The sequence below is a fragment of the Mycteria americana genome, chromosome Z, assembly GCF_035582795.1.
Source record: "Mycteria americana isolate JAX WOST 10 ecotype Jacksonville Zoo and Gardens chromosome Z, USCA_MyAme_1.0, whole genome shotgun sequence".
NCBI lineage: Eukaryota > Metazoa > Chordata > Aves > Ciconiiformes > Ciconiidae > Mycteria > Mycteria americana.
Window position 1 is genome coordinate 38,286,291 of NC_134396.1, and position 25,568 is coordinate 38,311,858.

The 25,568-nt window shown below is 38.3% G+C and overlaps 1 protein-coding gene across 13 annotated transcripts in view; it reads left to right on the forward strand.

Moving 5' to 3' along the window:
• The window catches only part of AOPEP (aminopeptidase O (putative)), a 208,725-nt gene that overhangs the window by 16,030 nt on the left and 167,127 nt on the right, over positions 1-25,568 (forward strand). For 10 of the 13 annotated variants that reach the window (XM_075526833.1, XM_075526840.1, XM_075526842.1 and 7 more), the window contains exons 3-5: positions 105-1,068; positions 12,243-12,409; positions 20,053-20,209. In XM_075526833.1, coding sequence (XP_075382948.1) covers positions 263-1,068; positions 12,243-12,409; positions 20,053-20,209 — 1,130 coding nt within the window. In that variant the 5' untranslated portion in view covers positions 105-262. The remainder of the gene's footprint in view (positions 1-104; positions 1,069-12,242; positions 12,410-20,052; positions 20,210-25,568) is intronic. The other 3 variants (XM_075526844.1, XM_075526843.1, XM_075526832.1) reach the window with 2 other exon arrangements.

A 25,568-nucleotide genomic window follows, 5' to 3' on the forward strand; every position in this document is an offset into this window, starting at 1 on the left:
AAAGGCAACTGCATTTTAAATAACTTTTAGATTTAGTGCATTTCAGAAACAGTTGTGGAATGATTATCTGATTTCTTTTTGTTTGGTTTTTTTTTTTTTAATAGAATGTGAGAAGTGGAGGAATTGCAATTAATTTCAATACTGTAATATTAATCAAAATTATTTTTGCCAGTGGGAGGCTGAATATCCTTGCTCTTTATGGAGACATCATATGTAAGAAATGTTTAAGGCCTTGTAAAACTGTTGCCCCATAGACTGGAACATGGAGACACAGCTAGACCCCATGAAGGATGACTTGCCCCTAATGGCCAACACTAGCTACATGCTTGTAAAGCACTATATATTGGACTTGGATGTGGATTTTAAAAGTAAAGTTATTGAAGGCATCATAGTTCTATTCTTTGAGACTGGGAGTGGGTACAGGAAAACCAGCAGTACTGGCAAAGAAGACTGCCAATTACAGTTTGACGAAACCTGTAAAATGAGGGCATCTGAACTCTGCCACATTCCTGTGACAAATGTGAGTGCCTGTTCATCTAAAACAGAACATAATGATTTTGCTGTCTGCGGTAAAGGTGAAGAAGATACTTCTGATAAAAATGGTAACCATAGCAACGAGGAACAGGCTTCTGGGATTTCTAGTTCAAAGGACTGCTGTGACATAGAGAATCATGGGAACAAGGATTTTCTGCTGGTATTGGACTGCTGTGATTTATCTGTGCTAAAGGTTGAGGAGGTAGATGTTGCTGCTGTGTCAGGCATTGAAAAATTCACAAGGTCTGCCAAGCTAACTGATGTTTCAAAGGAGCTGGAAAATCTCAGGAATCAGATTGTACATGAACTTGTGACTCTACCTGCAGATCGCTGGAAGGAACAGCTCTACTATTTTACTCGCTGCAGCCAGGCGCCTGGCTGTGGAGAGCTTCTGTTTACTACTGGCACTTGGAGCTTGGAGATAAGGAAATCAGGAATTCAGACTCCAACAGACTTTCCTCATGCAATAAGAATATGGTACAAAACCACACCGGAGGGAAGATCTGTTACGTGGACTACAGACCAGAATGGCAGGTATGTAACTATTAGCTGAAAGCTTTGCACACGTTAATTTTAAACCTAGGTGCAAGAATGTGTGATCATGTAATGCTGAGCAACTGTGAAGATGGTGAGCATTCTCTTCCATTGTTTTCATTTCGTCCTTGGTTTGGATCCTGTTGCTGTCCTGTAGGAGAACAGACAAACTCTCTGCTCAAGAAACCCCAATGGACTTGCAGACCTCAGGCCTGTCTAAGTGATTGCGTTTGCTCATTCTGACTGAGAGTAAATAATTGTTATGTATTGGAATAAGTGTGTGCAGGGAATAGGGGAAGAGAAGGTATGCATGACAGGTTATTTTCACTTTAGTACTTTGTGTTCTTTTTCCTTCCTGGCTTATACAACTGATCATACAGCATAAAGATCAGTATACATAATATTGAATAAAATTGCTTCACAACTAGTCTTTTATCAATACTGTAATAAGTTTAGAAATGCAGTCTTTTCCCGTTTAGTCTCTCATAATCAACTTTTAAAATCTCCTTCATCTATTATGTAAAGCACATTGATGATAGCAAATGAACTACAAACTGAAACTGCAAGAACTGGCATTTTATCTAGCGTTTGTGAAAGCACACAGTGCTGTACAGAAATCTTCAAGATAAGCTCTTTATAGGTGGGAAACTACAATCCACTCTTGACTTCTACATCTGTAATTGTTTTACTGTAATGTTCAAAACTGGATTTTAATGGCTGTTAGTTCTTTATGATACCTAAAAACCAGGAACAAAGTTGGAAGATGAGGAAAAAATTTGGTCTAATTGAATACTTGCTTTTCATTCCCCAACTAGAGATACATGGTTGCCTTTCATTTCAGTTATGCTAACAGAAATTAAGAGTCTTCTCACTGGCATCCACGTGGGGGAGGAAAATGAGGCCTTTTAATTGTACATCTGGTAGTTAGGTAATTCCAGTGCTAAACCATGAGCAGCATCAAGTCCAGAAATGTCTCAGTTATGTTCATTACCCCTTCCTCACTCCCCAAGGAGTTATTTTTTGTGTGAGTTTAGGAAATTTAACTCAATATAGTATTTTTAGTTATGAAAATTCTGAATTTTGGCTGCATACAAAGGTAGGGCAATTGCCTGTGTTCACACAATGTGCCCAAGTCTACTTGCCCCTTACTAAAGTCTTTGAGACTAATGTTAGCAACACTCAGGTGGTATTGGACTCCTCCTCTGTGTTGTCTGTGTTTTGAGCATTTGAGGGTTTCTTTTAAGCATTTAAATCACTAACGTCTTTTAGTTTTGACTCTTTTTCCCTTTCACTGCAAAGCATTATTTTTGCTTTAGAGACATTTCATGGCAGTTGTACACAAACACATGAAATTTTATGACTCAACAATGAAGCAGGAAAAGATGGCTTGACACGGGTCAGGCAGTCTGATGGTAGCAAATAGTCTCAAGCTGGTTTATTTTCAGTCTTTTGTAGGATATTCCAGAAACTAATGCCTATCAGAAAATAAGTTTTCATATCACAGTCATTAGAATCTTTCTTGCTATATTTTTAAAATCAAATTCTGTATGTGGTGAACCCATAAATATAGTGGTAAAGCTCATTGTACAAAATGCTGTCATATTTTTCTTTCCCTTCCTAAAAATAAAGCCCATTTATAATGTATAGGGAAGTACTATTACATTATATTCTCATAGGGGAATTCTTTAAATTGTTCCAAATTATGCGTATCGTGCTTTTTTAGGCACATGTCAAATCCTTTCCCAGAGGAGTCTATAATCTATGGTGCTAACCCTGAAGAAAAGTGAAGCGAATAACAAAATATAAGCATTGTGTGGCTGCTTCAAATAAGTTTCCTCTAATTTAACACTAGTACAATGTTTTGAAATGTAACCTATGCACTATTTTATAAAGACTTCAATTTTATTTGTTTTAAACAATGATGTATTTTAATACACAAAAAATCAGTTAAAACAAAGCTTTATGGGATGAGTTTAGGCAAGTTGAGATATGTGTATGCAAATCTGGTGTTAGCAGAGCAGGGCACACTTCTGTTTTCAGTAGAGAGCTGAACACGTGGAATTTCAGCATTTCCCTGTTTGTTCTTTTGATACTGGAAAACACATTAATGATCAAGAAGGAAGGTTTTCTTTAGCCTTAGAGCATGTTTTTTGTAATAACATGCTTTTTGGGGCCTTTATGCAGAAGTACTAAAAAGGGGGCAAAATAGAGGAATAGAGTATGGGTGTATGTGGTCATGCATATATATACATATGTATATATATAAATATACACACTTTTTTGCCTCTCCAGAAGTTATACTTACAAGGACTATATCAGTTCTTAAAATTAGCAGGTAACTTTTAACAGCGTTCAATAACGTAACTGTTAAAACAGAAAAAAAAGATGTTGATTATAATGTTTGTAATATATTTATCATGAAAAAAGAGCAGTTCTGTTTCAAAGTTTTTCAATTGTTTACTAGTACAATACAGCACTTGCGTTTCAAGCCAAGAAGGTAATGTTGCATATTGCCGTTTTAAAAAAATTATACTTCTGTTTGAAGTATTCTTACTAATATTAAGTATTAGAAGATGATTTAAAATAAAAACTTACTTTAGACACTATAATAACCACTTTGTGGACAGAATAATGTGTATAAAACATCTTTCATTACTGGGAAGGAGAAACTCTTTGCCAGCCCATCAAGGTGTTTAAGCAGTTTTGCCTAACTCTTAGGAGTATGTAGCAGTGTTGCATCAGCATGGCTACCAGTGTATTTCAAATTAAATGCTTTCTCATGATCATTGTTAAGAATCCTTATTAATTAAAATATCCTGGGATCCCATCTCTTTGTTGTTTAAGAAAAGGATTAAACACATTTGGGTTAAAATTAAAGAGGTAATTTTCCTAGCAGCCAGCCTTGTGAATTCACCTCTAATAGGAGATTCCTCCCACCTTTTTTCTGCCCTACTTATTGCCACTTCTAGTGCTGTCATAAATTAGTTAATGGTTTTGTTGATATTAATGGGCGACTGGAGTGGAACTCATTTCCTCATTGTGGGATTACGAATGAAACAGTATCTTTGATATGAATGACATCAATGAAAGACATTCCGTGACACTGAAACCTTCCAGCACCGGGTCCTAATCTTGTAAGCTACCTGTGCATTATTTACCGTGGCATACATGAATAGGTACATGAATCGGTCAGGTACATGCATTTATTTTTTCAGGTTGAGCCCTAGATATCAGATATACAGAAAAGGAGAGATTCTGGGAAGTAAAGGGGATGGGTTGAATTACTCTGAGTGTATGATTTTAATGAGAATGCTATGGAAAAAGTATATTTTTAGAAGCTATTAAAGGATGATTGAGCAGTTTTGGGGAAACGCTCTAGAAAGAGTTAAGCTTGTGCTAATCTTCCAAAGTGGGAAATATTGGAAAACATGAAATCATCTCCTTAAAATAATGATCATGGTATCTTGATATTTATTTGACCAATTTAAATGTCTTACCTTTTAAAAATATTTTGTACCTGTCTAGTTGATTATGTTTATGATATCTTATTATTAGATTAAAATATCAATGTATTTTTAAAAGAATTCAGAAAATATTTTTGCCTTTATGAAAGCTATGGAGATGAATACAGCAAGCATAAATGTACAATTTAGCAGAAGTGCTAATGCTAGCATATGCTCTGTAACTAAATGCTTCTTTTCACATGCAGTGTTCAACTGTATCACAGACATCCCTGAACTGCATGGTTATTTGTAATAAATAATCTTGCATTTCTGTAATGTGCAGCTGAGGCACCTGAGGTAGATAGCGATTAGGAAAATATCAAAAGAGGTGGTACCTAACATAGCAATAAAACAGACCTTGGTTTCCTGCTTAAATAATTGATGTTACTGATTCTGCTGAAACAGCAAAGAACTAGTAGAAAAGTTTTGCTGAACCTTTTGTGATGTGTTTTGTGAACCTGTGTCAGGAGTCCATGTCAGGCTGGATCTCACTGGCATGGAGACTGCCACAATTACTCATTATTTTTTGTCTGCAGATAAAAAAGAGACATTTTACCTTTTTTGAAACTGGTCATTTCAAGCCTGCCTCTCCTTAAGACATATGTTTTGAAATGCAAATCATGTTCGAAGAGAGTAGTTGCAATTGTTCATATGCATTGGTGACAAGAACTATGCATAAATTCGGGTACTTTTGAAGATAAGGTCTTAAAAAGTCATACTCTTCTTTGGCACTGCAGTCAGTCAGACTGTGTTATGTAGTATGTTGCATACAGTAAGGACTAAATAAAAACTATGTAAAAGTACACATAGCAACATAAGAATTTTTCCTTTTTTAGTATTTTAACATTTGGTTTATCATTGATATTCCCTTTTGAAAGACACTGAAATTTTCATAAATGTTGTAAACTTGAGATTTTTTATAAATATTCAGGGTAGTGGAAACATGCTAAACATGTTTCTTGAATATTTTGCTAAAGCTTGAAGTTAGAAGTGAATTCTTGAGCAGTGATCTCTAATTTCCAGGAGGTTACACATAGAAGTCCATGTTTATGAACTTTCTGTATATGGAAATACAACCTAGAAAAAATGTTTTGTGTAGCTGTAAGCACCATGTTTCTAGTGTCAGTCACAACAATGATATTTACTAAAAATCAAGAAGTGGCATTTAATACATTTTAGTAAATGTAATGTCCTTAAGTTTCAGAACAGTTCGCAAGAATGATGAAATTGTTTTATTTAGAGACTGCTGGAGAAGCAGAATGTCACCATTTCACATGTGGAAGGATTGCTTTCCAAGCTAAGTCTTCAAAGTTTTGATTTAGAATTGTTTAAGTCTATCTTCTTTTATGTCCTACAGAGGTCAAACGACTGTCTAAAGGTTGCAGAATTGTTCATTGTGTCCTTAGTAACTGGTACTTAAGAATGAAGAATTGCATTAGGCTACAGTGAGCTAGCAATTTGCAGTGGATGTAGTCTGGGTATTGGCTACAAGTCATTCCCTAATCGTGCTCACATACATGGGCATTTTAGGCCATACTTAGAACATGTTTGCAGTGGGCCTGCAAAAAAAGAGGGTAATTGTACTGATTCCCAGACTAGATCACGCAGTTTCTCCCTACTCAGTCTGAAATCTTTCTGATTACGCTCAAAGTTCAGCATAATGCTTTGTGTTTGTATTTTCTGTCTCCAAAGTGTATTAACAATACAGTGTCTACCACAGAGCTATTTTGTACTAATAAAAAGAGGGAAGGAGGGAGAGCTAAAAAGGAATGAGGAAGAAGCCTACCAAAATACATGTGCTGAAAGAGACACTCTTGACCTCTCTAAACCTGGATGCTGGTTCCCTCCATCACTGGTATGATGACATAGGTGTGCATACAGCTGGGTGACAAGGCATATTAGGGAGCTAACCTAACTGAAACTAAGCAGAGGGGAAGGGAATGCCTTATAGGAGTTGTTTGGAATATGCTACTGAGGTTAGTTTGGAAGGTAGAGTTACCTGTTTCACTGGTAATACAGGTTTGTGCCAGTGTAACCCTGTATCTGTAGCCTTTATGGAGTCTTAGGCATCCATTGAATTTTCATAATATATTTGATATTTTCAAAGCAATTTTTTTTCCAGGGTAGAGATTGGAAAAATGAGTCAGATTTTCACGGTTTCAAACTGCAAATTAGAAAATGTGTCATGAAAATAGATGTTTATTTTTCAGTGTCATGAGTTAGCATCATTCTGTGCTCTTGGATGCTGGAAATGTAGGAAGGGAATAAAAAGCTTGTTTTTCTTCATGGGCAAGGCTTGGAAGAATAAGATGCTCCAGAATCCAGGCAAGTCACAGACTAAATCCTAAGTGGCTCCCATCAGCTGTGGAGAATTCTCTCCTGTTATTTTGTGTAATTTTGTTCCCAAGTGATGAATATTTATAATTGAGTAATTAATGAAGCAGTCTGAAGTTTGTTGATTACTCATGTTTGACGCAGTAATTTCTAAGGAATAACAAATAGTATCAGGAATAGAATGGAGAAGTAAAATAAAAATAAACAAAAAAAAAGTAGGCAGACCTTGAGTAGAAAATGAATTGATTTGATATTTCTGGAAATGTGGATGGCAACAAATAAATATTTCTAAAAATTTTAAAATAGCTCCTCTGAATTAGTTGTCCTAACTAAAAAGGAGGACCATGAGAAATGAGGGGTTTTTAGTGAACTTACTACTTTTTTAGAGTTATAGCAAGTTTTACAGTCTGGCAGGACAAATGATACTCACATGTAGATGGAGTAGGTGGATGTCTATGGCACAGGCCAGAGGAAGGACGTGCTGGGCACTTACAGAGGCACTGCATACCGGAGTACAAGGGGCAAGGCTGATGATACTCCTTCAGGAAGAAGGAATACAGAAGGCAAGTTGCTTCACTAAAGTGTGCCAATGAGAGGACCATACTAGATCAGAGAAGGCTGAGAATGAAATAGTATTATGAAAATACCATTATCCATAGAAACAATAAAAGTCTAAGTGTTTTAATTTTCAGATCTAAAAGGGAGGTGAAAACACAGAAGATTAAAGAGCCAGTGACATGGGGTATGATAAGTCAACCAGCACTTGTGTGTTTGTGAATTGGCTGGCCAAGAAACCAAAGCAACCTTTGATTTCAGAATAGAGCTGAGAAAGTCCAGCTGTATCACAGTTCATATCCATAGGAAAACTGTCTTCTGTTTTTAAAGACAGAGGCTTACAAGGGGTTGGATTTTTTTGTTCACTGCTGTGGGAATAGAGCAATTAGGAAATCTCCTGTTTTCTCTGCCAATGTCAGTTATTTCCAATCTTTACTACCATTTAAACAGGAGCTGTGACTATGAACTTAAATTTTGTTTAAATGCAGTCAGGTGGTACTTCCTAAGGTGTTACGGAAGTAGTATTAAAAGATGTACAGGGAATGGAATACCTAAGGGATTGGTCAGACATGTGACTTCAAATTTAGGAAACATTCTCATAACAACCTTGAAGAAGCTGTTTAGCATATTGCATTTGCCAAAAATACAGGTCAAAGCAAGTGAAAAAATCCTTATTGTTAGAGGCAAAGTGGGAGCACAGTAAGTATTAAATTGATTTACTTTGGATGAAAAAGGCATGCCCTGTCTTAACCTTATTATCCTTGCTTCCCAGTGATGGCTGTACCAACAGATAAAACTTTGGAACAGGAGATTGTGCATGTACTATGTCTAGAAGAAGCAGGACTGATATACCTGATGTGGGCCACAAATTAGTGGGCAAAAGTCTGAAAAATTTACGGTGAAGTATCAGTTCAGAAATGTAGCTATCCAGCTGTTGGAAAACCAGCATCAGAATAACAGAGATTACTGGAAAAGTCAGTGGAATCACTCATCTCATAATCATATTTAGTACTTTTAAATTGGATAATGGTTTGAAGAAGGCATGGGTAGTTATTGACTGGTGTTTTATCAATAGAAAAATGAAAACAAGAATACCTGCTCTGTTGGAATCTGATGATGATCACTGGCACCTTGCAGATATGTAAATTGATATGGTAGAACAAAAAAGTTTGTGTGATTTAGGTGACAGGAAATCCTGCTAATTCGTGGAAATGACACTGCAATTTAGAGTAAGAAACAGCTGCAAACAGCAGTGGTTTTACAGGGAATGGCCTTATAGTTGCAGGAGGTTGCCACCTTGTATCCTTACATGGAGACAACCCTTGAAGGAATAGGGAATGTATTTTTTCAAATACAGGAAACGGATAGAGTTGCTGAGCTGGACATTTTCCTTGAGAAAGCTTCAAACAGGCACTAACCAAAGCAGGTTGACATGGCTGAGCCTTAGGACATGATTCAGGTGTTTGATGGCAGATATCTGAAAGACGACCTGCAGATTCCTGTTTGGAGAACAGAGTATCAACTGAACATTTATTATTAGCTTTAAGGTAGTAGCTTAATTTGTTATTACAATTGATACGCTTACATGGGAGAGGGAGATCTGCCAAGAGCTGGTTTGAACTGGTTTTGTTATGTTATGAAAATACATGGAATAGTGATGAGTTGGGATTGCATGAATCAAATTTTCCTCAGAATCCTTGGCTCTGGGAGACTGCTGAACAACAGACATCCCCGAGTCTCCTCGTGGAGCAAAACCAAACGGTACCACAACTACGTCTCGATTTCTCCAGTGGCCTGGATTGTTGATCACTGGGAATTACTAGTCATAAAATTGGCCAGATGAGTGACCAGAGACGTATTTTGTGTTTTGTTGGTGCTTGTCTTTCCAATGTAACAAGTAATTAGACAAATAGTCTGAGTTCTCTGCTTATCTTACTTTTGCTGTATTCAGTTTCCTTATTGCTTCCAACCTATGGTGGCAAAGAGTATGGCTGGCATAAACAACATATTACATAAGTAGATGATTTGAATGTTACAAGACCATTAAAAGTGAAAGAAGAGATATGGAGAGGATAGATAGTAGGAAAAAGGAAAGGAACTGTGAAGTTTCTTGCTAGCAGTGGTAGGGATAAATCAGAAAAAAGGCCAATTTTGTATCAATTGACAAAAGCAATCTAAAATTAGTTATTTGTCATTGCTATTCTTTGATGTACCTTGGTGAGCTAGAAATTTTTCTTTTTCTGGATCAGGTGAAAAATCTCATCCGTGTCAGGATAAGAATTATATTTCTGGTCCTCTTACATGCTGGAATTGTGCTGCCTCACCCAGAACAAAGAAAACTGTCAGCTGCAGTGGGTATCCTAAAGTAACACTGCACTATTACCAATGTTGTAAAAAGAAATTACTACTATAAATGAAGTATAAAAAATTAGCAAAGTAAAACATGATTTGTCATGGGACGCAAAAAAATCTGTGGAGGTATATTTTAGGGTGAGAAGAAAATAGATTAAAAATTCCAGTGAAGGAAGAAAAGAGGAAGAAAAAATTGTGACTTCACCTTATAAACACTCCTCTCTAAAGCAGAACAGGAGACTGTTCAATGTTTTAGAGGCATTTCCCTCTAACATTTCTTCGGGATATGAAAATCCCCTATATTGCTCTTAAGATTGGGTTGTACCAATGGCACCCAGCAAAACAGCCTTCACAAATGCATGGTAGATCACTGGTAAAATATGTGTATCAGCAGTCATTAACCCCACCTTTCCTCTCATTCCTATAAACTCTACTAGGATCTCTTTTTATAATGCTGTGTATTTTGAGAAAGTTTTCATGAATGAGGAACCATCCTTTCCTCCCCATCCCCTCCCAGCACACATATGTTTTACAGTAAATAATATGCCCAATATCTCTTGGTTAGCATTATAAGGAGGAAGCAGAACCTCCCAGGAGGTGAAAAAGCAAGCTCTTCCTTTTTCTTGTGAACTCACTGCCAAGCACTGTTTCTTTTTCTGGGAGAAAACCCAGTTATTTTTTGTATATCAGAGGTGGTTACAGATTCAGTTTTAGGAGATTAATTACAAAGAAATTAAAGCTAATTAAAGATTTATACAGATTAGTGGTCTTTTACATTTAGCTGTGCATTGTGTTTTACTGCATACAAGATAACCAGTTGACTTCCTTGCCACTGCAGTTATCTGTTGAGCTTCGCTGCGTATCGATGTCCTGCTCTCTTCACTCTGATACATGGCAGGGGGAGCCAGATTATTTTCTTTTTCGGTTTGTGTGCATTAACAATAGGCCTACTTAAACTGCAGTTTCCCTCCCTGTTTTACTGAAAGATCAGCTGGCCTGCATTAGTTAAGCCACAGTAACTTGATTGTGCCATGGACAGCTCTGGATCCAATAGCACAGATAGTACTTTTGACAAGAGGGCAAAAATAGCTTCAGAATATTTTTCATCTGCGGCCGTCAGTATCTCCAAGTTCTTTCCCTCTGTGTAGTTTAGAGTTGGCTTTAGGGGAGGAATAATTTGAATGGAGGAGCTGTTTGGAGGGTAGTAAACAAGATGCTCAGATCTTAGCCATTGCAAAATAGGTTTTGCCCTAACAATTTGTCTCCTATTTTCCAAAGTGTTTTGATGATTTTTAAACTCAAGTTATGAAAGATACTGATCAGAATATTTTTAGCCTCAAGGATTCACAAAATAATGTGTTGTGCTCCCAGAATACTGGCTTTAAATATCATAGGTTTTTAAAAACTCAGTACAGTGAAGTGATGCTTTCAAGATTTTCTTCTTTAGCTGGAGAAACTTACTGACTGTGTTTGTTTTATATAATTTGTATTTGAAAACTTAGCTTTTTTAAGCTAAGGGGTGGTGTTATGCAAATACTCAGAATTAAGATAAAACCGCAAAATGCAACAAAAGAAGTAAAACAATAATTATTACATCTGTGCACCAGGAATAGCAAGCTAGAAGGAGTTGGTGAAAAGCCTTGTTACCTTCCCAGCTGTGGCTAAGCTGCTAATACGAAATTGGCTGGCATGAAATACTGCAGCTGAAATTGGAAAGACGAAGTAGATGAAGAGGCTGCCTAGGGTTAGAGAAACTGCAAAAAGAGCAATACTACAATGAAGATTGCTATGTGAAAAGCAAGAAGGAGGCTGAGGCTGATAGGGAAGAAATGCTTTCTTCTCATTATATGCCCTGTGGTTGAAATTCTGAAAGACAGGTGAGCTAGTGCGCATTACCTTACTGCAGGAAGAAATGTAGAAGTGTCAAGATATATTGAGGCTTGGATTTAGCAAGGCTCAAGGCTAGGTCTACTGCTCTGAGTTTGGATGACCCTCCAGGTTGTACAGAGAGATGGGATTAATGATAATGAAAGCACTACTGTGATGGCAACAGGGAGGTGTCACAGGTGTTGGTGAAGCCCTGCAATGGCATCTTAAGAAGATATTCAGAAGCCTTCTTCGGCCTTATGGGTTCAGCTGAGAGCTATTGTATGAGGCTGGAATGCTCATGCAGAAGCAGGAGAGGGGAAAGACTGGAGTTACTCTTTTCTAGTTTATGTAAAAATTACTGTGGTAATCTTGCTTTTCTTCATCCTGTCTTAACTTACTTAGATCGCACTGTGATTAGTGCATGTCATACAGGTTTGAAACTGACATAGCTGAGGTTGAAAAAAAAACCTCTGTACAACAGTAGGTTTGATTGTTGACAGAAAACTTAATTCAGTCTTTCTTACTGTAACTCCAACTTCAATCTCTTTTCCTTCCATCTAGGCCATGTGTTTATACGATGGGATCGCCAATAAACAACAGAGCCCTTTTCCCATGCCAAGAACCACCCATTGCCTTGTCAACATGGCAAGCTTCAGTCCGAACAGCTGCAGGCTTTGTTGTGTTAATGAGTGGTGAAAACTCAGCAGAACCAGTCCAGCTTCGAGAAGGTGAAATATATTTTCTATAGCAAATTATTTTTAAATAATTTTATAAGTAGAAGTATAGCATAGTAAATACATGATTTTTTGAAAGAATGAAGTTCCTAACCTTAAGAGTACTTACATGTCTATCTGTAATGTCCATGTCATTCTATGGAGAAGTTACCTGCTCAAGGCCTCAGGATAACTTAGTAAGAATTCAAGGCATCTACATTTCAATATCTTACTTCTACTTACTTTTATTCCCTTTACTTTTTCTAAACCTAGACTTCACTTGTCTTAGATTGGTTTTGTTTTAATCACTCTGCAGTTCAATGTTTTGTAGATGAAGTACCTTATCAGGCTCTTGACAACTTCAGGCCTTGGTAGATAATTAACTTCCAGTTTTAGTTCTCCAGTCCAAGTGTAGCTCAGCATTCCACTGATTAGAAGTGGTCATTGTGTCATATCTGTTTCTTGAAATTTATGGAATAGATGAAGAAAATCAGGTCAGTGCCCTGAAAATCTAGTCTTTGGGGTTTTTTGGCAGTAGTAGATCATACCTTGTGCAACAGTAAGCAAGCAAGCATTTTTCTTCTGTGTTGGTTATACTTTATTCTCTAAACCTCTGTCTGCACAGACAGAAGGAAGTTTTTAAGGCAGTTCTACACATAATAATACAAAGTATGTCTTGCTCCCATTAGTTTTGAGATAATCTGTCAAACAGGGTCAGTATTTTCTAGTGTGAGTAGTTCTGATTAGAAGTAATGTATAGGAAAAAGTTAGAATTAGGTGTTTCTGGAAGAAAAAAGTCTTCTGTTCCCCTTTAAAGAAGCAAGTTTATTCTTGAGGGGAAAGAAAAGAATGAAATCCTCCTTGATTTGAGAACCATCCGTTAATTCATTTGCATGGAATTGTTTGGTTATTTTTGGCCATATGTGAAGCCTGTTTCAAGCCTCGTCTCTGCTGTTGAAATATAGAAAACTGCCATGATGAGCTGCTCAGCTCACTTGGACAATAATACTTTCCTGTCTCGGCATCAAGAAAGCAACAGTGCTCTTGACTTCAGACTAGGAGAACAGCTCTGCCATCATTGTTGAATTAGTTTAATCCACACTTACACCTTGCTAATGAGTTGTTGCCTGTCTGTCCCTCAGTGGTGGCTATGTGATCTGAAATATTAAGAGGAAGAAGGGATGCTTAGGTGAATTTCTAGAAATAGAACCCTTGGAGAAAATTTCAGGCAGTATGAATTGGCATAGGTCAGTTAAAGTTGATACTCTCTTAGACCAATTAGCTAGTTGAAAAAGCTGTATTGTGAAAGAATTATTTCCTCATTAACATTGTTTTATCATTCTGGTTTAAAAAAAAAATTAAAAATTTATACTTGAATAAAGAAAAAAACTAGTTGTGGGGAAAACCATTTTTAAAATGCTGTTGATGGAGTGTTGAGAATGATATCAGGGTACCATATTGTTCATGATAGCACTGGGGCTTAGTCACCCAAAGTCAGCCTTGTGACTCTGTGAAGAACAGAAGGAGCTTTTGTTTAAATCCTTGTAGTTGTTGCAGTGGGTCAGTTTATGTTGGTAATTCATGTGTCAGCTTAAAGCTTTGTTTGTTTTGGTGTTTTGTTTTTTTTTTTAATTTTCCAAAGGCTAACCCAGTATATTTCCTTTCCTAAAAACTCTGTGAAAGCAAGAAATACTGTAAGAAGTCTTTAAAGGAAAGGCCAGTAGGGAGGAAATGACTCATTTTAGCTTCACTGTGCTAATGAAGTGCTGAGTGAAAAGTGTGAAGTGAACTGGGAAGAACCGAATGTAGCATTAAAGCTGGCTCTTTTAGGAGCCGTGTGACAATGGCAAGGTTTTGTGCTGAACTTTACTGAACTGAAGAGAAGCAGCAGGAGCACCTACTGCACTTCTGTCCTTCCAGTTTTCCTTCTGCCTCTCCTCAAGATGGAATTCCCAACAGTGTAGAAGGTTCTGCTTACAGACCTATGTGGCACACACATTTATGCTAATTTTGATGTCATGATGCAAAGGTTGCTGGGTTTCTTTAAAGGTAGTAGACGTTGTGCTCCAGTAGCTCTCAAAGACTCAATCATGGACGAGACCCTCATTGTCTTGGTGCTTATATACAGTTGGAACTGACGAATCAGTGTTAGAGAGCTGTTTGGAATTGTAAAAATTTACAAAACAGATACAGAGGAAAGAAGGGAAAGGAGCAATATTGTGAGGAATGTTTTAAAAAACAAACAAACCCAAGGCTCAAGTGCTAATTTGAAGCCTTGAATAAATTCTTAAGAATTTAGGAATGCAAATTCATTAGTTTAATTAGTAGGACTTTTAAGAGTTAAAAAATTCAAAATAGTCTGTAGTGTTAAATAACCTGTCCCACATAGATCTTATTAGGCAATTATGCAGGGCATATGAAATCTATCCAACTTAAAATTTTGTCTTTACATTTATAAAACACACCTAAGAGGCTTCAGGATGGCTTCAATTAAAATAACTTTTCTTTGTCAAATTATTTACATACAGTATGCTATTGTTGCGCTGCATATTTATAAAATCATACATAACTAGCAGAATATGAAAATATATTTTCACAAATACAATTTCTCGGAAAGAATAAGCATTTTGGCAAACAGTTGTGAATGAATTTATTCTGAATAGAATTACAGGTTAGCTGAATATTTTTTCCTTTAAAAATTGTATTTATAACAAGTGTGCAGACAGCCAATAAAAGAACTGAAAGAAGGATGATACCGTCATGCTTTTAAACAGAGATCTGCATTCTGTTTCACAGACCTATGTCTCTAGATGCATGGATGCTGTGATCCAGTGCATAGCTAGCCTAGGTGTACTCACATGTGCAGATTCCTCATTTGTCACTTGTATTTGCAGGTTTTGCTAATAGTGTACTTCCTCCCATATGTGCCATTTTTGCATTCTGCCTGCTATAAAACTATGGCTCATCCTGTCATTTGAAATAAAGCAAGGCCACATTCGTTTGAAAATACTCATACGTCACTTACTCAAGTACAAATGGTAACTATTCAAGTATGACCTAAAAGTGCTTAAAAATACCATGCATTCTTTGTAGCGTACTTAGAGAAGAAAAATTTATCAGAAAAATGCAATTGATAATGCCCTTTGGGAGGAAGCTTTACAGGGAACACTATGTGTGTGTGTAATGTGAGCCATTTAACCATTGGATTTATTTTTCAACACTTGTCAGTTTTACTTTCCTTCAGCGTATCGCTGTAACACATAGAAGATGCAAATATATTTAGTGACAAACACCTTTACATTTGTTTTGATTCATGTTCAAGAAGTAGATATTCAACCATTAAGTGTGAAATCGACTGGCTTGCTTTTTGTGCGGTTACTCTACCATTATGTAGTCCTTAATCTTGTTTTGCCATCTCTGATTCCAGCGAGAATGTGTATTCTGTTCTTGAGAGGAAATACGGCCCTAGAGAAGCCACTGCTACTGCTCTGTAGCTAGATGCAACAACAGTTGCTTTTGTTTGTGCTCCTCTCACTTTTCACGGGGCAAAACAAAAGAGCCCAGTACTTGTGTTGATTGATCTCCAACATATATCAGGAACTGCAGCACAGGAGCTGACAGCTCATCACATGCTACTCATCCCTCTGAGCCAGTGTTGAACGAATGCTCTGGCATGAATGTGAGGGTGCTCTGTGGGAAATTCTGACTTTCAGATGAGATCAAAGATCTCTACAAGTTACAAAGCGTTTCAGAAAGCTGAAGGGTTCTTAATCCTGGTGCTCCAGCCAAATGGTAGTTTTGGCATAACTACTTATTTAGCTGTAGTTTTATGCATTGGTGCTAGCTCTTACTTTGTATATCAAATGCTGTGTGGGGCTATCTCTCTTTTTCCCTAGACGTAGCTGAGTTTTGTGGGTTTTAGTAAGTCATGGGCATCATCTATTTTGTGGTGTTTATATTTGCATTAGTGCAAACTATTTGAGGGAAAATATACTAGTAAGTAAAAATACTCTTAATGTTCTTGCATCTAGCATTAACAGATACTGATGCTCATGTGTTTCTTCAGTTGTAATGGACTCCACAGGAATCAAACAATTTTAATGGTTTCAAAGATAGCTAAATGCATTAAAAATTCTAGGAAGTAATTACATCATTCACCATTATTATTTCAAGTAGAAGAAATAGATGGCCTTTAAATTGTTCTTTTGCAAAATTATAAATAGATTAAAATTTCCTACCCTTGTTAAATATAGTCCTAAATTTTGCAAGGGATGTTTTCCAGTTATACCTCATAGACTAGTTGATTGTTGTTGCATGGTATGTGCAGTTATGACATGATACATTTGCTTTGCAGAACTGAAAAAAAAAATTTTTTTGAAAGTTATTTTCAAAATTACCTGTAGAGAAAATATTTTGAAAGTATTCTAATTGCCTAAAATAATTATGTGTAGGAATCAAGTTGCTTTTAAATTAAGTCTGGTTGTAAGGAGAGGGTATAAGCATTACAGATAAAAGGACTGGGGCGCTCTTACTCTGCTTTTCCCATGGACTTACCCCAGCCTAATCTCTTGTTCTTCCCAAGGTGTCATTGCTTAGTCTGAAAATGTTTTTGTGGTACAAAATGCTATCTTGGGTAAAGGCGGCCATCTCCTGTGTCAGCTGCACTGTTACCTCTTAGCCTAGAGGTGGTGCTGTCACCAAGGTAGCCACTGGAAAGCAGAGGGCAGCCAGGGGAAGGGGAGAGAAGGGAAAAGGAAGAGAGTGGAGCTGGTGATCCCAGTCTGTGCCCTGGGATAGATCTGAGATTACAGATGAAGGAAAACAAAACAAAGCCCACTGACCTGAAGAAAGTTAAAGAGAGGAAGTGAAGTTATGGGAGAAAAGGGCAGGCTGGGAGACAGTCTTACCAGCAGTGAGAGGAGAATACAGAAGATAAATGCAGGTTAAACTCTGTTTGAAACAGTGGTGCTTGCTGTAGAGAAGTGTTGCCAGCATAAAGACCATTTCAGTCACTGATCAGTGAATGCACTATAGAGAGAACTCACTTGTCATGCCAGTGCGTGTTATGTCAGTTGTTCAAGACAAAACAACTGTAGGATAAATACATAGTTATCCTACACAGTTCTAGAATATGAATGCAGAAGGCATCTAAAAGCCCTGCAGGAAATGGATTGAGCCCCAGTTAGGTGTTTAAAGACAGTATAGATCTTGGATCTTGTTCTGAGAGTATCCAGAGTTCTCATGGTCTCTATAATGCGTGCAAAATATAAGGGACTTGGGAAAAAAGACAAGGATCTGTATGTTAGTTTCTTGTCTTTTCTTTGGGAAATCCTAATTAACGTAAATCTCAAAACACATAGCAAGAAAAACAAACTTTCTTTGTCTTTAGTACCTTTTGCAAGGTTTGCTCCAGCACTGAATAGCAGATGTTCATTGCTAATTCATGTAAACTTCTGAATGCAGTGCATACTGTTCTTCTCTCTGGACTGCTAAACTGATTCCCCATTCATTTTGACATTCTGTTCAAATTATCCTTGTTTTTTAAAAAAACTATGGTCTTGCTTGCTCTAGCCTGTCTCGCTAAACTCGTTTCTCACTAACCCTCTCTGCTCCCTCTGTTTGCACAGCACAGGCCAACACCCTTTCCTTTTAGACAAGGTCCTCACTGTTGTGAGAGCCTTCTCCTTTACACCTCCTGCCGTCTGGAACAGTTTTCTGTGACTGCCTTTTGACTTTCACGCTTGTTTCAGAACTCAGTTGAAAACACATTACTGTTTTTCCATCACGATTCCTCAAATTTTCACTCTTCGTCTGCTGTTATTCAACTTTTAAGGTTTTACAATTAACATAACTGCATGGAGCATTTTGTAATGCTTTGTATGTAACAGATGCTACACAAAGTGAAGTATTGTAGCCTACCTCTGGGCCTTCTCTTGTACGCTTTTAAGTCAATGGTAAAGCTGCTATTAACTTCATGTGTGCAGGCTTGGGCCTCTAGCACAGTTTATATCAATGAAACACTCTACATCAGGAGTTTGGTATTTCAAAATAATAACTTGTTGCTGTCCAGGGTGACCTTTTTCTCTCAAGGTGGTATTTGCTTGCCTTGGCTCATTTGTAGCTTTGGTAAGTTAATTAAAAAAAAGGAGGGGGATTTGGCAAAACAGTTACCCTCTTTGTGCCTCATGTGTTTGGAGCAAATAAGTTCCTTCTGCTCACATACTGACAGGTTAGGAGAATTACAGGAGTAATCATATGTTCACCTGACAATACAGACAAAAGGTTTTGACAGTAGTGGTGAATGTTGCCGGAAGTGGAATGGAGTGAGGGAGTGTAAGTGGTTGCTAGTGCGTATATGAGGCAGAGTCTTCATCTGCCTCTTACAAGACTTCACAAACAGTATTGTTTTGTCATACTAAATAGTAGGTGGAAAATTTGTTGAGGCTAAGCAAGAAGATTTTTCTGCTTGTCCTTCCTTTGGACAGCTTGATCTTCTGTGGTCATTAAGGTAGGAAACCCAGAGAGAAATAAAATAATTTCCTCTATACCTTGTGGCCTCCATTGGATTGTTTTTTTTCCTTTTTTCCTTTTGATAGCGTTCTGTCAGCCTGGTCAGAATGCTATTGCAAAAGAACAAGTACTAATGTTCTCTTAAAATAACTGAAGTTTGTATGTTTCCACAGTTGCCACAGCTACAGTTATTTGCACATGATTCCATCAGGCTGTAACTCATGCTAGGCCCCTTCCAAGAACAATTAACTTATTAGTATGGCGTAGTAACTGTATTTGTGACCATAAATGAGTACTTGAATGTGACCCTTAAGCTATACCCTTTTTAAAGGGACAAAACGGAAAACCTAAGCAACATTTAGGTTAATGAAAAGTATGCTGTCCTAAAACATCCTGCAGTTTATCCAAATGTGCTCATGGATACAGTCATCCTATACCGTACTCCTTGTCTTCCAGCCCTGTGTTCCCATAATGGTAAGACTTACCATCTTTTTACCTTCTAATAGACTCTCTAACCTTGTTTTAGCAGCTCCTGGATTATCATGACCAAACCATTGACTTAGGCAACATCCCATCTGATTCTGAGCTTTGATTTCTCACTGCCTGGTTGGCACATCATGTATCTCAGATTGCCAGGTCCAATTCACAAGCACTAGTGTTGTTTGTTAGAACTTGCCTATCAGTTTGGTACTGTCCAGAACACAGAAAAGATTTTATTCTGTGTGAGATAATACAGTTAAGACAAAACCATAATGTGGCTGATCCAGGGTTGAAAGAGTTAAAATTTAACCTTTTTGTGTGTGTGGATCTAAGGGTGCTATTAGATTTCATGTCTGATGCAATTCTCGGGCAGTAACAGCACAATCATGTTAAGTTGCATTAATAACATCCCACTTATGGATGATTTATTTATGGATAGACATCAGCAGATAGAGGAAAGTTGCAGGTGTGAGTAAACAGTACTGAATCCACAGTGCTTATGTGTGACTGCTCTTATGTGTCTTAGTGAAATTATTTTTCTTTCCTCAACAAAAATACCAGGATGTAAGGTGGGAGGTTTGGCCCAAAATCTCAAGTACATAAAAATGTCAAGTATTGAGTGTGTGCTGTGACTGATGAGTCTGTACAAATGTTCTTTTTATTTACAGGTGTCTTGAGCTGGTACTACTATGTGACTATGCCAATGCCAGCATCCACCTTCACTATTGCTGTGGGGTGCTGGCAGGAAGTTAAACAGCAGTCCTTCACAGCTGCTGTCCAGACAAACATTGAGTTTTCCTTGCCATCTTCACAAGCTGATTTCAGGTTGGTGTTTAGAATATTGTTGAAAAATGAGATATATGGGTAGCATTTTCATTTACTCTGTGGAATGTGAGAATGAGTCATATTAGTACAGGAATCAAAATAGAACTTGTTTAATCTGAACAGAAAAATCTTGACAGGAAAATAATTCCAAAGGCATTATTTCATGGGTAAGGGTGTGGTTCTTTTTATATGAAAACAAGCTGCTTAGTGAGCTATAGGGTTGATAAATCCCAGTGTCCTCTGGATGTACATCCTACATCCTGTGTCTCTTAATGCCCTGCTGCAGCAATACCAGGTCCTCCCTTGTTTCGTAAAATGCCTGGCTGTAAGACCTTTTGTGTTACTAAACTTGGTCCGTTCTGGATACCCAATGCCCCCTACTACAATATTGCCTGCTCACTCACTTTTTTCTTCCTGTCCAGTCCCATCCCAGAGTTAGAGCTGGCCTGTGCAGTGGTTTGCCTGGGGTAATGTGTACTGACTGGGTACATGAAAGATCTCTTGCAATGGTCCCATAAAATAAAGTTGAACCAATGATTCTTTTCAATAAAAAAAATACTCTCTTGTCTAGTACATGCAGTTGCTGCTTAGCTGTCGTTCACCAAACCCATAGAAATGTAATTATTTTGAATACATGCATTCCTCCTTCCAATCTGGTCAAAACTGGTCAAAAATGGATGAACAGAACAATACTGTATAGGCCTGAAAATGAGATTTGAAGCTAAAAATTAAGTCTCTGGAGAATCCACTTGTTTCCATGTGTATTCACCATAGTTAGCAGAAGTCTCAGACATGGCACTTGATTTCCTCGCATATTACTCTCAGCTTTTCAAATTCATAGAGTCATAGAACAGCCCAGGTTGGAAGAGACCTTGAAAGATCATCTGGTCCAGTCCTTCGTGGGAAAGGGAGCTTTGATGAGGTTATCTAGCACCCACTGCCCTTTGTCTTCTCCATGTGGCTCCTTGTGAAGAGAGAGCCTCTGTGCCCTTTGTAGATGCCCTTTAAGTACTGGAATACTGCGATGAGGTCCGCCTGAGCCTTGCCGTCTGTTCTCTTCTCTTCTGAGAAAAGGCCTAGCTCCTTCAGTCTTTCCTCACAGGGCAGGTTCTCCAGCCTTTTGTTCATTTTTGTGGCCCTCCTTTGGACCCTCTCCAGTCTGTCTGTGTTTTTCTTGAATTGTGGGGTCCAGAACTGGACACAATACTCCAGGTGCAGTCTGACAAGCACTGAATAGAGTGGGGTGATCACGTCTCTATCTCTGCTAGTAACGCCCAGGATCCACTTTGCTTTCGTTGCTGCAGTGGCGCACTGATGACTACGTTCAACTGGTTGTCCACCAGGAACCCCTGGGTCCCTTTCAGCAAGGCTGCTCCCAAACACACAGATCCTAGCCTGTGCTGGGCTCTTTGGTTATGTCATCCCAGGTGCAGGACTTTGCACTTGTCTTTGTTGAACTTCACACTGTTCTTGCTATCCCACACTTCCATCCTGTCCAGGTCGCTCTGTAAGATGGCTCTCCCTTCTGATGTGTTCACCTTCTGATGTGACACCCAGTTTGGTGTCGTCAGCAAACCTGGTGAGAGTGCTTTCAATCCCATCATCCAGGACATTTGTGAAGATGTTGAACAGTGCAGGGCCCAGTATCAGTCCCTGGGGGACTTGTGACAGGCTGCCAGCCTGAGTAAAAACCACTGATCACCACTCTCAAGAGTGTGGCCTGTGAGTCGATTTCCTACCCAACTCGCAGACCATCCATCCAGTCTGTATTTGCCAGTTTGTGCAGGAGAAGGCTGTGGGAAACTGTGATGAATGTTTTGCAGAAGTCCAGGCAAACAATACCCACTGCTCTCCCCCTGTCAACAGAAAATGTTATTTTGTTGTAGAAGGTGATCAGGTTAGTCAGGCCTTCAGTATTTTTTCTGTTACTTTTTTGTAACTTCTTTTTTTTTACTTCTGTTATTTTTTCCTGCTTGACCAGCCTGGTCTCTTTCTATGACAAGGTGACCCGACTAATGGATGAGGGGAAGGCTGTGGATGTTGTCTATCTAGACTTCAGTAAAGCCTTTGACACCATTTCTCACAGCATTCTCCTGGAGAAACTGGCTGCTCATGGCTTGGACGGGTGTACTCTCCACTGGGTAAAAAACTGGCTGGATGGCCAGGCCCAAAGAGTGGTGGTGAATGGAGTTTACTCCAGTTGGTGGCCAGTCACAACTGGTGTTCCCCAGGGCTCTGTGTTGGGGCCAGTCCTATTTAATGTCTTTATCGATGATCTGGATGAAGGGATTGAGTGCACCCTCAGCAAGTTTGCAGATGACACCAAGTTGTGTGGGAGTGTTGATCTGCTTGAGGGGAGGAAGGCTCTGCAGAGGGACCTGGACAGGCTGGATCGATGGGCTGGGGCCAATTGTATGAGGTTCAACAAGGCTGAGTGCCACGTCCTGCACTTGGGCCACAGCAACCCCATGCAATGCTATAGGCTTGGGGAAGAGTGGCTGCAAAGCTGCCCAGCAGAGAAGGACCTGGGAGTGTTGGTTGACAGCCACCTGAATATGAGCCAGCAGTGTGCCCAGGTGGCCAAGAAAGCCAATGGCATCCTGGCTTGTATCAAAAATAGTGTGGCCAGCAGGACTAGGGAAGTGATCGTGCCCCTGTACTTGGCGTTGGTGAGGCCGTATCTCGAATGCTGTGTTCAGTTTTGGGCCCCCCACTACAAGAAGGGCATTGAGGTGCTGGAGCGTGTCCAGAGAAGGGCAACGAAGCTGGTGAAGGGTCTGGAGCAGAAGTCTTATGAGGAGCAGCTGAGGGAACTGGGGTTGTTTAGCCTGGAGAAAAGGAGGCTGAGGGGAGACCTTATCGCTCTCTACAACTCCCTGACAGGAGGTTGTAGCGAGGTGGGGTTCGGTCTCTTCTCCCAGGTAACAAGTGATAGGATGAGAGGAAATGGCCTCAAGTTGCACCAGGGGAGGTTTAGACTGGATATTAGGAAATTTTACTTCACTGTAAGGGTTGTCCAGCATTGGAACAGGCTGCCCAGGGAAGTGGTTGAGTCGCCATCCCTGGAGGTATTTAAAATATGTTTGGATGAGGTGCTTAGGGACATGGTATAGTGGTGGTCTTGGTAGTGTTAGGTTTATGGTTGGACTCGATGATCTTAAAGGTCTTTTCCAACCGTGTGATTCTGTGATTAGAAACTTAGCTGAAACAATACTTGCCTTTTAGATAGCTGTTTTGGGCTAATACTGTGTTAACATTAAGACAGTGGAAGTCATCACCATTTTGGTAAAGCTAGTGAGACTTTTTGGAACTTGAGGACCTAATAGGGATATCTTATTGGAATTTAAAATGAAAGGATTTTGATGGCTTGCAGCTTGGCTTATTTTGGTTTAAAAAAATTCTAATAAATCTTGAGAATAGGAATTTTTGTATTTTACCTAAGATCAGTAAGACATGCATATTTAAGCTTTAAAATAGTTTATAGGTTTGATAAGCTTCCAGAAATTGTTTTGTGTTTATTCCTCTACTATTTATATGTTTATAATATGACTGCCTCTACAGAAATATGGTGTAGATGTTCATTATATATTCCTCTCTAATGTACAGCACTTTCAGTAATAGGAATTTTTATCGATTTGGTGCAAAAGATTATTCTGACAGAGTGTTGACAGAATAAATAAAAATTTCAATTTTTAAAAAAACTTCTGAAAAAGGGGAATACTTTTGTAACTTTTTGTAGCAAAAATTAGTGCAAGTTTTAATCAGTGTGATGGTCATTGTTATAAGTCAGTCTGTGTGATGGTCATTGGATGAGTTAATTGGCACAGGTAGTGTGATGTATCTGCAGCAGTTGAGTTAGTGACAGTGGAAGAAACAGAACTAATGTGTTTTGGAAAAAAAAACTGACCAAAAAAAGTCAAAAAATCCTCTGCAAGTGTGGTGTCTATTATGCGTAGACAAAAAAGGAGACCCTAAGTGTACAAGGTTGTTTTGCAGTTAATTAGGACATAAAAATCTATGTCCTTAAAAATCTGCTCCTACAGTTATATCCAGTTGATCTTTATTTGGGAGTTAGTACAACAGACACTTGTTACTTGTTTTAGTCATTAAGACTAGGTAACCAAACCAACATTATGCACAGTAGCAGGCATTTCTAGAAAGGGTGTGAAATGGATAGACAAGCCAATGTTAAGGTACTGTCTCAGATTAGATAATGGAGATAAACTCTTGGGCAGCAGGGAAGAGAAGGCTTTCGGAAGGAAGTTGTTGAAATGTGTAATGTAATTTACGTTCAGGTGCCAGTGACTTTGACATAAGGAGATGACATCAAAGAAAATGTTAAATGGAGCTAGGATGTTAAATAAGTTTCCTATCTCCTTGTGGTCATTAAGGACTTGGCAACTTTTACAAGAGATAGGGTGCTAGCTTTCATGTTCTTGCCTAATCTCAACTCTAATAATTAAACACAAAGTGACATTGTTTTAGAGCAGAAATATGCTAAGTTAGACCACCCTTGGAAAAAAATTGTGTAATGATGGATGTAGTTTCTTTGCATATGTAATGAATGAAATAGCTTAGAATCCACTTCTTTCACAGAAAGAGTTATGTAAGGTGTTAAAGTGTTGGCACTTCAGCAAAATGTATTCCTTTTCTACGTGTTATCATTTTGTTTTGTGTGTCAGCACTCACCTGGAGTGTGATCTTCCAAATATAAATGCTTTGGGTGATGCCGGGTACAATAACAGTAAGTGCTTTGCCTGTCCAGGCATAGTAGAAACAGCTTCCTTAAATTGAAATCTCAAACCAAGGAGAGGCTGTGCATGGTACAGAAGACAGACTAGCAGGTGAAAACATGAAGCTGATTTCTGCTTAGATATGAGTATTTGGGCAGATAAATTATTGTGAAGCTGTATGACTCAGTGTTTAGGAAGGATTTGATTTACCCCTCCTTCCTTCCAGCTGCATATCCTGTAAAAGTAATGTAAAGTAAGCTTGATCCTAATGTGATATTTTTGAATGTCTGTGCTGATAAGCCTGAATTGATACGTACTGTTGTTTTTTACTTAAGAAAAAAACAATTGGTAAAAGTTCCTGGAGAATTTTAGTAACAACAGACACACTCTCCCCCCCCCCCCCCCCTTGGAATTTCATTCTAATTGCACTTAATATGTTTGTGTTAGTATGTATGAAATTTTATTTTCATAGTCAAGTTTGAGTTGGAATTCTCTGAATAAATATTTTTGTATTGTTACTTAGTTTTCTTTATGTACACTTTGAGCACTTGTTCTTTTGATGCATATCTATTATAAAAACAAGGTTTGACTAGTCTCTTTTTAGTTATGAGTAACTATATCAGTTC